Raw genomic sequence first — 12,819 nt, forward strand, 5'->3', positions numbered from 1 at the left:
TAACAAAAATTTGGATGCAATTGGGAGAAAAAAAAATATGAGGACCTACTTGAGAATTTGGGACAAATATGAGGACTAAAACATATATTTAACCTTCTTTTTAAATGCAGCTCTGTTGATTGATGTTTCTTCTACTGGAACGATGACTATGTTGTGTCGGGAAACTAAACCCGTTTTCCCCTCTTCTCATTTTTGAATGCCACTTATTGACTTATTGACTAGTTTCTTCTATTGTTTGATGTTTTGTGGATTGAGATTGGGAATGATAAGTGTGTGTTGGGTGCTGGAAATTGGTCATTCTTCTTTGTGATTGGATTTTGTTTCTGTGGCTTTGTGCAGAGCAAGTTGAAGATGATGATGGTGTGATGCGTGAGTTGGGGTGGAGGTTGTAATGGGGTGGTTCTGGTATTTTCCTTTTTCTGTTATGTTTATCTGGTGAGGAGCTTGAAAGCAGAGGGAAAGAGGGAAAGGTTTTTGGAGTGGATTAAAAGCAGAAAGAGTGTTCATGGTTTTATTGTACTGAAGGCCTCAAGGCCTTAACGGATTAACGAAGGAAAGGAAGAAGAAGGTTTAATTGCCACGTAATTGAATGAAAATAAATAATTTATTAATGTTTATATCCACGTAATCATTTGCAAACGGTGTTAGTTCAAAATTAACGGAGAGGGTTTAATTGTTTCAATTTAACAAATATTTGGACTGAATTGGGACAAAAAAAAACATGAGGACCTATTTGAGAATTGAGTACAAATATGAGGACCAAAAGACATATTTAACCTTTATATAAAGCTGGAATAACAAATGGAGATTAACACTACAAAAATAACCTATTTTACTAGAGGTTTGTTTCTGGGGGTTTTGTAAAGCCCTTAGTACATTTCTACTTTCTCCACAACTTTCTTTAGTAAGAACACGTTTCATTGCTTCCTCCCATCAAGCATATATACTTCTTAAAACCAACCGCATATATACATAAAGGAAAATCATATTTTAACATCATTTTTTTGACACTATTTTGACATTGCTCACGTGTCAAAATGTGATTAGACGATTTCAAATTAAAAAAAAAACTTTGGTTTTTTTCTTCCAAATATATCCTTATCTCAACTTTTTTTTAATTTAAAATCGTCCAACCACATTTTGACACGTATGCAGTGTCAAAATAGTGTCAAAAAATGGTGTCAAAATATCATTTTCCATACATAAAATATATCTATAGAGTAACTGAATTACTTTCCTGAATGAGATTTTTATTTCTTTTATGTTTGTCATATATATAGTTCGAAGGTGCAATGGAAGGTGGTAGAGGAGCAAGTGTATAGGATACTTTCACCCATAAATATCCAGATACGTAACCCATAAATATAATATTTTTCTGAATGATCTTAAATAATAAACAAAATATGTGTGCTAAATAATTTTGAATTATTGAAATGCAGCTAAGATCCAAGATAGAAGCAACGGAGACGTGGCCATTGACTCGTACCATCATTACAAGGTTGATCACAACATTCTTTGTTTTATTTTAGAACGAAATATATTAACAATCGTGTACAGATATAAAACCATTTGTGACTATTTTTCATTGGGATCTTCCCCGGAAGATGAGTATGGAGGCTTTTTAAGTCCACTGATAGTGTAAGTTTCAAATCTAATATACAATCTGTTAGCACGTTTAATTAACAGCTGGATAAGAATATAATTTGACAAACAAACATATATTTTTCTTATTATGGTTAGTAAATGAAATTAGGTGCAAAAACATTGTGCAAATAAAGGTAAAAACCTAATATGAATCTTATGGTGCAGACCTGAACCTAATATAAATAAGAACGTGATAAATGTACCTAATATTAATCCTATTGTGCTATTAATTCTCATCAACATAAGCAACTCGAAGAGCCTCATATTTTTGCATTAGATATATTTGGAAGAGAAAAATCAAAGTTTGTTTTTTTAATTTGAAATCGTTCAACCATATTTTGACACGTGTGCAGTGTTAAAATAGTGTCAAAAAATAATGTTAAAATATCATTTTCCATATAAAATTTCATGAGCGTGAGGATCCTTCTCTTCCTTCTGAGTTCCATATACCTGACAAGCAATCACATACGTAAGCTATCTTGTCTCATTGAAACATTTTTTTTCTCCTTGAAAAAGTCTCGGATAGCAATCTCATAAAGGGCTTGAAGGGTATTCATTACTTGGTTAGGACCTTTGACCTTTACACTAATTGAACAAGGAAGAATACTGTAATTGGAATTGAATATAGAAATGATCCTACCATTTTTGGTTGGGAATTGATTAATGAACCTTGGTGCTTTGGATGGAATGATTTGGAAAAGGATATATTGATAAATGGAAATAAAAAATTGAGCTATCACTACATTTCCAACGGTTTTGAAGGAAACCCCGACTATTTTCAGCGGTTTTGGAACAAACTCCGTCTATTTCCGTCGGTTTTTGCAAAACCTTGGCTAATCTCGACGGTTTGCAAAACTCCTGCTAATTCCAACGGTTTTTGCAAAACCCCTGCCAATTCCGACACAGGTTCCCAGTGGTTTTTGCATCTCTTTTCCCAGAGTTTTGCAACTTGGGAATTGTATTTTCCAGGAGTTAAAACCCCCACTAACGTTAAAAATAACCCCTGCTAAAATTGTATATTTTTATAGTGTAAATGGTAACAAATAAAAATGAAAAACATGAAGATGGATTAAAATGGTCAAACTAGAAATATAAATTATCAAGGATGAAACAAAAATTAATAGAGTAAATGGACGAAAGCAATGATACAAATTGTAACAATCGTCACTAAATTTGTCACGTTTCCTATTTGCAACGTTCTAAGAGTTTTTAAATTGTAACAATAATTTGTTACCTCCTTTACATTTGAATATACTATTTATATTTCCCATTTTTTTCTCATAGTTATTAAACCCAAATAAAATAAATAAAAAATTATATAAATTATGATAAATGCTTCAGAACCACCACGTTGCTCAATTATGTCTCTCTTCTCGATTTTGCTCAGCAATTTCTTTCTTCACTTATGTTTGTTTTTCTTTCCATTTCCCTTCACTCGATATCCTCTGTCGCCTTCTTCTTTGCTTTTCCAAACAAATCTTTCTTTTAACTTGAATAATTCTTTTTTATGTTTAAGAATTATAAAAGTAAATGATAGCACATATTTTAAAGTCAAAAAATATGATACAATAATACTAGGTTCAAAAATATAATACTAATATGCTGGGTTTTGATAAACTATATCACTCTATTGGAAAAGTTAATTTCAAAATGGAGTTTAGATAAAATAAATATTTTCATTTTTTTTACCATGAAATTTCAATTATCTTACTTTAGTCTAACGATTTCTCTTTTTAATTTTCTTTAAACAAATAGATTTATCAGCACAACTTCATCAAGTAGGATGGTTTCAAAACTGGTGTTGGTAGAAACAGAATCTAATATTATTGGATAAAATAAGATATGAACGTAGATTCTTATACATATAAAATATCTCAATTGTTAGATTTTTTTTAATTCTTTTTTAAAGTGATACCAAAAACAAATTCATAAAAAAAATCTGTTCTTTTTCTCGCATTCAACCTCCGATTCTTTGTCTCGTGCCCCGTAGTGCACAAGAAAACTGTATAGGGTTGTTTTGTTTTTTTGAGTTGCATGGGTGGTCGTTCAAGCCATTTAGGGTTTATATTTGCCATATTAGCAACCTTAACCGTGATTATTATACTAATTAAAGAAATTAGAAAACGCCTATATAGGAAATAACACAATAATATAGCATGTTCCAAATACACGGTATATAATAGAAGCCGAATTTACGCTGTTTTTGAAAAGTTGGTGCATGCATGCATAGAGTAAATTGGAAGAAGAATTTCATGGTATTAAAGGCGAATCTTATGCAATTACATTTTATTTGAATCATGGTAAAGAAACGCAAATTCCTATACGCCGTAGTATTTACCAGTGGCTCAAACCTGTATACATGGATAGACCTCGGAGAGACATACGAAAAACATATCTATAAAAACGTAAAAAGGAAAAGCTCCGAAAAAAAAACCCCGACAGAAAGTAACACGGTTTTGTTTTGTGTTTTGGTTGTTTTTGAAGTGTCCAGAAACGAAAGCAAGATTTCAGATTCTGTTTTTGGCCTTCTTGCTCTTTCTCTGTGCTTATCTAGAACATATATCTTCTTCTGTACAAAAATTCCACACCTCAATGAAACTGCATTACAGAACAAGCTACAGCCTGAGCCCAATGCCTTAACTTCGTCTTTACATGTTCAGGGTCGTCCCCTACATACATTTCCACCCACCATCAACTACCAAAACTTTTAACCACATACACATATCATATATCCACTTTTCACATTACATTCATTTTAAAAAAATTAACTTTATAGTAAAAAAATATCTTGAATACTTAATAGATTTCGTTATAATACACTCTGACCTATGCTTTGAAATCATATTCAGAAAATAGTTTTTAAGCTTCATTTAATCCATAAAATCGGTTTATAAAGTAAAGTTTGCAGTTATTTATATAAGATAATAATATTTAGACAACATTTTTTTAACAATATTTGAACATTGATTACGTGTCAAAGTCAAAAATTCGACAACAATCAATAATAATAATCATAAACATTATTGTGGAGTAATTTTTGACCAATCACATATTGACACGTAATCAATGTTCAAATGTTGTTAAAAAAAATATTGTCTAAATATCATTATCCATTTATATATTATAAATTGACTTTATTTATCTTTAATCGATGACGAGGAGTAGTGTAGACTTATTACGAAGAGCAAGATGCAAAAAGAAAGTGAAAAACTGACCTGGGTTACAAATCTTCCAAGAATCAGAGTCAGGTGGTATAGCGTTGATGGTGCTGCCAAAGGAAGAAGAGGCGCGGCCGTTAGGGGTGGAGACCGGTGACATCTGGCGGTTGACGGCGAAGTAGAGATCGAGAGCAGGCAAGGTGTCGCAGAGTGTCTGGCCGTCTTCCTCGTTGAAACCGAACCCTAATTCTATGCAGCCTTTGAGCTCGTGAAGGTCATCGTCGGTGACGTCGTCGCAGTGATGAAAACTGTTCCTCCTTGTCCTCGTCCTCGTCCTCCCCTCTTGCTTCTTCTTCCTCTCCCATGCGATGTCTCGCGGCGCCGCACACAGCGATAACTGCTTCGACAAAAACCGCTTCCTTTTCTTCAACGCATCTTCTGCAAACGTAATGTGCTGCTGCAACTTCGCATCTACCTCCTGCATCTGCACACGTTGCTCCACCTCTCCCATGTATACTTTTTGTGTATATATTCGATCGATTCAATGTGTATATTTACACCTATCAATGCATGAAAGTATCTATATGTATATGTATATATATCTATCTCTATATAATATTTTATAGGCAAAAGGGTGGCGCTTTATTTATATTTGTTCAAGAAGAAGAATTGATGAGTAGGTAGGGAAGGACGTGTGGGTGGTGATGGTGGTGGTGGTGATCGGCGGAGGCAACCTTGAAAGAGGGTGGTCGCCTCGCCGCCGTGGAGGGTTGATTGGTTTGTGCCGATGGTACAATGAGTTGAATTCGATAATGGTGAAAATGGTGAAAAATGAAGGGAGCTAAATAATAATGAGGATTATTAATGGGAGTTTCTATTTGGTGATTGGTGTTTGACCATTCCTTTGTAACTGTCAGCAACTGTTAATTATAGAACATGATTTAACTACTTTTGGGCAGATACGAGGATAAAAATCAGAATATGCTTTACTTCAACCTTTCCCAAATTTATGAGGCTCTCTTGCTTCCTTCCACTAATAGTAATGTTGCATTTATTTACATCATTCTTAATTAGATTATGATTTAATTTTTAGTTATAAATTCAAATATCTGTCATTTTTCTTAATCTTTCAAAACAAAAGAGAATAATTGTTGTGTATATTTGTATCCAATGAAAGAAGATATATAGTAACAATGGTAAAACTTCAAATAAAGTGTACGCTTGTAATCGGATAAAACAGAACAATTTTTAGTAAAAACTTGGAAATTATAATTAAATCCAAACGTATATATAATTAATTAGCTCTATAGTTTTTTCTTTAATAATTTTATAACATTTAATTCTAGATACTCCCGTCTTTGTTTTCGTTGACCGTTTTCATTAGGGTTTCTTACTTCATTTAAAACTACACTAAAAGGAACACATCTTATTACACCCATTTCCTTTAATTTTTAAATAACAATCATAGTATATCAAATTTAATTTTATTATTTTCATTATTTCAAATATATATTGAAAACATATGTTTTTTTATAGATAGCCCACTTTCATCAATCAAGTACAATTATAATGCAATTTAATCATTCCTAGTTTTGTATCACAATAAATAATATTAAATTTTAATGAACAAACAACTTCATCTAGGATACGATGAGGACTCAAACAAATAATAAGTTATACATTATCAATAATGAAAATACATTTAATGTTTCAAAACTTAAGTTCTAATATAAAAATTGTATCTAATCATTTCTATAATCTCGAGTTCATGACTCCTTCATTGATTATCATACTTTTAGATTATAAAATGAAGTAGTTTTGGAATGGTAACATGCAAAAATGTTAAGCTATACGGAGTTGAGTTTCTACGCGTACTCTATAAATGAGTTTGACGAAAAGGATGGATTTAACAATTAAAAAGTTGTTTTTTCATGTTCATGAAATTAAATAGAAAATAAAAATAACATGTACTGTTAGAAAAAGTTTTTAAAATTATTCATGAAATTTTATCAATAAAAATAAATAAGTTAATAAATTTGAATTATCAACCAATTTTATTATTAATTAATTTTTGTCTGTTAATAGATGATACATATCAAAGTTCTCAACTTTCTCACAAAGTTTGGAGATGAATCTTTCTACATGTCTCTCACCCTTTTAGTGTTGAGAAAATAAAAAACTCTAAAAGTGTTGTAAGAGCTCATTTAAAAATAGAAAGATTGTTTGAACAAAATTTAGCAACTCAAAAATGGGTGTAATCAAACTTACTATAATAAAAAATTTTATTATAGTGTTTACTAAATGGAATATTTCAATGACATTATCTTTATTTTTATAATTTTCATTAATGATATTTTTTCATTTTAAATATTAAAATAATAAGTTTGTGAGTTTTTTATATGGTTTTATTTTATTTATATATAATGTAAAAATAAACTTATATTATTAATACTCCAAATCATTTATCTTTATTTTTCCTATCTTTGATTCTTTTCTCTCAAATTTTAAATTTTGTGTTACCTATGAAAGATCTTTATATAGTTAATTAGATTATGTTGAATAAAAAAACTAGATATCAAAATAAATTCATTTTAATTAAAAAATATAAAAAAATCATTAGACTTTAGTAAAGTTCTCCCATTTTAACAATACTAAAAAAGGTTGAATTATGTTTTAAAGTTTTCTCAGGTTTTATTTTATTCTAATATCTCAAGTTGAATTATTTTAACAAATGTCCTACTCAAATTTAATATTATATATTTTGCACACTTACACATTATATTACACATTATAGAATCAAAACCGACGGAGAAAAACCATAATATTAAACCCAATTTTATGACATTGATATTTTAACAAGGATAATGATATTTAGACAACATTTTTTTTACAACATTTGAACATTGATTATATGTCAATCTGTGATTGGTCAAAAATTACTCCACAATGATGTTTATAATTATTATTATTGATTGTAGAGTGATTTTTGACCAATCATAGATTGACATGTAATCAATATTCAAATATTGTCAAAAAAAATGTTGTCTAAATATCATTATCCTTTGAATAATACCCTTAATTGATCATTAGAATATTTGTATTTGGTTAGACATGTGTTGGTGATTTTATGTTGCTACACAAATATCATTCTAGTCTCATGATCTTTTGGAACTCCAGATTGGGGTTGTATCATTAGCACTTCTTCTAATTTTAATATTGAATGATATTTTAGATAATAAAAATAAAATTGATGTGTTGAGTAGGTTGAAGTACGAAAATGTATGAAATATGATTTGACTTTCTCACAAAATAACTACCGTGACATAATCATTCTCACGAAGATAGTTTAGAAGCCCCACAACACATATGGCTTACATTCAAGACTCATTAATCTTAAAAACAAATCAATATTAATAATTTTTAAGTTTGTAAATAAAGTTATAAATTATTAATAAAGAAAAAACTTTGAATGTTTTAAAACTTAAGTTCTAATATAAAAATTGTATCTCATTCTTATTTGTCCTTTATCTTGAGTTTATGGCTCGTTTCTTGATTGTCCATACTTTTAGATTATAGAAAGAGTAGTTTTTGACTGATAACATGTGAAAATGTTAAACTATATGCAGTTGAGTTTCTACGTGGACCAAAGTTTTCAAACCCGAAAATTTAATTAAACTTTGAGAGTATTGTAAACTTGAATCGTAAATTCATAAAAATTTACTTTTGTATGAAAAAAAGAAAATAAGTTCATAAAAATATTTTTCATACAAAGATATCAATTAAAATACACAAGTTTCATAAAAATACTATTCATAAAAATATTATAAAACATAAATAAAAATATCAAAGTCTTTATGACTATTTCTATGATCCTTTAATAATCCTCTAATAATGGCATCATCGTGTTTAAGGAATGAAGATGCACTTGAATTAGTTCCCATTAAATTTGATCCACTTGCTATGTTCTAAATTTTTTCACTAAAAATAAGTGGCAGAACTTAGGATTTAAAAAAACACAAACAAAAAATTTCATTCTTGTAATAAAACCATAAGAATTTAATTTTTTTTTAATAAATCATTTACACACAAAAATAAAAAATTTAATAAAACAATATAATTTTCAATAAAAATCATTTACATGAATATAACAACATAAGTATATTTCGTTTCTGAATAAAACAATAAAAATTTCAATTTCTAATAAAATCATACAGGGATACAAGTTGTAATTTTAAAATAAGAAAATTTCACTCATCACCACTTGCAGCTTGAAGAAGGCTAGACCAGAAGCTGCGACGGCGAGGAAGGCGACGAAGATGACAGCAAGGACGGCGGCGAGTGCGACAATGATCGCAAACCAGGTGAATGGCGACGAGGATGAAACGGGACCACCCACGACGAGCAAATGAGTGGCGACCACGATCGACAAGTGGACCAAACTCGATCACGAATGATGACCACGGGTGACAATCAAACGGAGCAAAGCTTGATCACAAGCGACAAAGATTAGTAGTAGAGTGAAACGAAACAAAAATGAAGAACACTAATCGGGTTATTAAACCCTAAACAAAAAGACTTCTCATTTCTTCGTTTCTCTACCTTTTCGAACTCGCCAAATCGTTGTGAAATCGCGATTTTGAACGATTCCACCGAGTCTATATATGGTTCTACCAAGTTCAGTCCAAAAACGAGTTTAGTTTCGAGTTAACTCAAAAACCATGACTGAAAACATAAACTCGAACGAGTTAACTTATGTGTTTGACAACTATGACATGGACTCTATGAATGAGTTAAAAAAAGGGATAAATTTAACAATTAAAAGTTTTTTTTCATGTTTAAGAAATTAAATATATTAGTGCATGTTTGGTTTTGTGTTAAATTAAATGTTAATGTGGTATTTATAAGTTGAAGTTAATTTGAATAGTTTTCACTTTCTATGTAAGGAACATTCAATATTTTAAAGTCTATCATTGTCATCAATTCTAGATGATTGTATGGTTACTATGTAAACATAATGAGTATGGAGTTAGAATTTTACCACCATTAATAAAATGAGATAATATCAACTGACAATAATTTATACTTTTTTTTAAAACAATCAATTTATATATTAAAATGATCAATTTGTAAGATTTATTTTATTAACATTATCAATTTTATTGATTTTTATATAAATGAATTTATTTTTTTAAAAATTATAATAAAAAACTAATATCTATAATAAAAAATTGCCAACCAAGTAAATAAAAATTATTCATAATAAAATTATAAAAAGGTTAAAAGCTCTTTTTGGTCCCAATTTTGGTTGGGAAAATTCGTTTTGGTCCCTGTGTTGAATTTGTGTTCAATTTGGTCCCAAAGAACGAATTTAATGTTCAATTTGGTCATTTTCAGTAACTCCGTTAAAATTCATAACGGCAACTAGTCCACATGTGCAACTGCTAAGTGAGGTGTCAGTTTTTTGCTGACTGGGAGGCCATTTAGCCGTTAGAATTAGGATTTTTTTAAATTAAACTTCTAATTAATCTGGTAATAAAATTAAAGTTAGGTATTTAGGAGGAAAATTGTGAAACTTGCGAGATTGAGAAGTGGTTGAATTTGGGAAGGACAACTTCTGCAACTTGAGAAGAAGAAGTTTGGCCTTCCACACCAGTAACATGCTTTTGTAATCAGAAGCAATTTTCATTGGGAAATCATATCTGCGAAATCAGGTTTGCTTTCGTGTTCCTTCCTTTGTAGCACATAAATTTCTAGGTTTTGTTGTTGAAGACTGTAAAACCCCTAATATTTTCGTTTCAGTGTTAGATTTTGGAAAAGTTACAAATTTTGTAACAATTTTTGAAATTTATATAGGGCATTATTGTGTAACGTATGATAAGTGGTTGGTATTGGTGGATTTTTGAGTTTGATAATGTGGTCACATGTTAACAGTAGCGTTTCTATAGTGATCACATGCCCATAACAATTACTTTTGTAGGGTTGCTTTTGAGATGTATGAGGAGAGGTTTAATGTTGTGGTCCACCATGGTGGGATCCTAGTATGTCAATATCCTATTGAATATGTTGGTGGGGAAAAGACATATTGGAGTGTGGACCCTGACAGATGGAGTTATTTCGAAGTAGTAGATGTTGTTAAAGAATTGGGGTATATTAATGTGAGAGACATATTTTATTGCATTGATAATATGCTACTTAAGTTGGATGATGATAAGAGTGCAATGAATATGGTAGGCATTGCCAAACAGTTAGGGGAAGTTAAGGTGTATGTGGTTCACGGTGTGGATGATGACCCAGAGTTGGTTGAAATAGAACCAAGTGAACAACAACAAGACCAAGTTCTTTTGCTGTGTCAAGGAACTTTAGGTAGGGAGGGCTTGAATGATGACGTCCATAATGAGGAGGAGAAGGATGACATGGATGATGAACAGAGGGAGGTTCATGTGGAGGAAGAAGTTGACGTTGAAGAAGTACATTTGGAGGAGGAGGAAGTACACGTTGAAGATTATACTTCAAGTGTGTCTGATGATTCAGGGGATGTGCATAGTCTTGAAGGAGAAGGGCATGAAGCACAGCGGGATGTTGATGAAGGAGAAGGGGATGAAGGATTAGTGGATGTTGATGTTAATGTTGATGAAGTACTTAGGGACAATATAGAAGGGGCTGTATCAGTGGAAGTTAGTGAAAATGAAGAAAGTGGAAGTGAGGATGAAGTTGATATTGCACATACCGAGAAGAACCCATATGATAGAGGGTTGTTTGATGATGAGTGGGAGTCAGAGTTTTTGCCCAGCCCAGATGAAAGTGGAAGTGAGGATGAAAGCCAAAGTTGTGGTCCATTTGGGACCTTTGTTATGCAAAAAAGTATGTCTGAATACAAGTGGGAAGTGAGAACAAAATTTAGGGATAAAAAATGAGTTTATGGAGGCTGTTCGAAGTTATGCAGTCCATGGTGGGAGAGATTTGAAGTTTATTAAGAATGATAATAGANGGGTACGAGTGAGATGTTTGGGTGCCCAAAAGAGTTGTCCTTGGATGGCTTATTGTGGGTATATGGAAGGATGTAGTACATGGCAATTGAGAAAAGTAGTGGATAACCATAGTTGCAGTAAGTAATTCAACATTAAAATGATGAATGCTAAGTGGTTGAGTGACACATTGGATAATTCAATGCAACAAAATCCAAATTTGAAGATAAATGAAATACGCTCAAAAGCTTTGAGGAAATGGAATACCAATGTCACCCTTTCTAAAGCTCGTAGGGCAAAGATAATGACATCTGAGAAACTTGAAAGTAGTTTCAAAAATCAGTTCAAAAGAATTCATGACTATGCACATGAATTATTGAAGTGTAATCCTGGTTCAACAGTACAAGTTAAAGTGGATAGTGGAAATGGTCAGTCAGTTTTTCANAGATTCTATGTTTGTTTGAAAGCTTGCAAGGTTAGCTTCGTGTGTTGTAGGCCATTTATTCATTTGGATGGATGTTTTCTGAAGGGGTTGTATAAGGGGGAGTTATTAACAGCTATTGGGAGAGATCCTAATGACTAGATGTTACCTCTGGCATACGCAATTGTGGAAGTTGAGAACAAAGACAGTTGGACATGGTTTCTAGAGTTGTTGATAGAAGACCTTGGGGGTGCTGAAGTTGGCAATGCATGCACTTTTATGTCTGATCAACAAAAGGTATGTGCAGTTTTCTGTTCTGTTTCATAATAATAATTGTACAATTCGTATTGTATTTGGTCCCTATTTATAATTAAAAAGTTCAATTTGGTCCCTATTTTCAATTACATTGTTCAATTTGGTCCCTATTTTCATTTAAAAAATTCAGATTGGTCCCTGTTACAAATAGGGTTTGCTGCCAGCAATTGAACAACTTTTACCTAAGGCAGAACATAGATTTTGCATGCGACACATGTATGCAAATTTTAGGAAAAAGTTCTCTGGGCAAAAGTTGAAGAATCTAATGTGGAAAGCTGCTGCAAGTACATATCCCCAAGCTTGGGAAAAAGAGATG

At 31.4% G+C, this 12,819-nt stretch overlaps 1 protein-coding gene across 1 annotated transcript; it reads right to left on the reverse strand.

Annotated features, from left to right (window-relative positions):
* Window positions 1-3,973: 3,973 nt before the first annotated feature.
* Window positions 3,974-5,729, reverse strand: LOC106754573. The gene is made up of 2 exons (XM_014636605.2): window positions 4,860-5,729; window positions 3,974-4,313 (listed from the first exon to the last, which is right to left on the reverse strand). The coding sequence occupies exons 1-2, from the start codon at window positions 5,311-5,313 to the stop codon at window positions 4,234-4,236; spliced, it is 534 nt and encodes a 177-aa protein (XP_014492091.1). The 5' UTR covers window positions 5,314-5,729; the 3' UTR covers window positions 3,974-4,233.
* Between the last annotated feature and the right edge of the window lie 7,090 nt (window positions 5,730-12,819).

This window comes from Vigna radiata, unplaced genomic scaffold (assembly GCF_000741045.1).
Source record: "Vigna radiata var. radiata cultivar VC1973A unplaced genomic scaffold, Vradiata_ver6 scaffold_443, whole genome shotgun sequence".
NCBI lineage: Eukaryota > Viridiplantae > Streptophyta > Magnoliopsida > Fabales > Fabaceae > Vigna > Vigna radiata.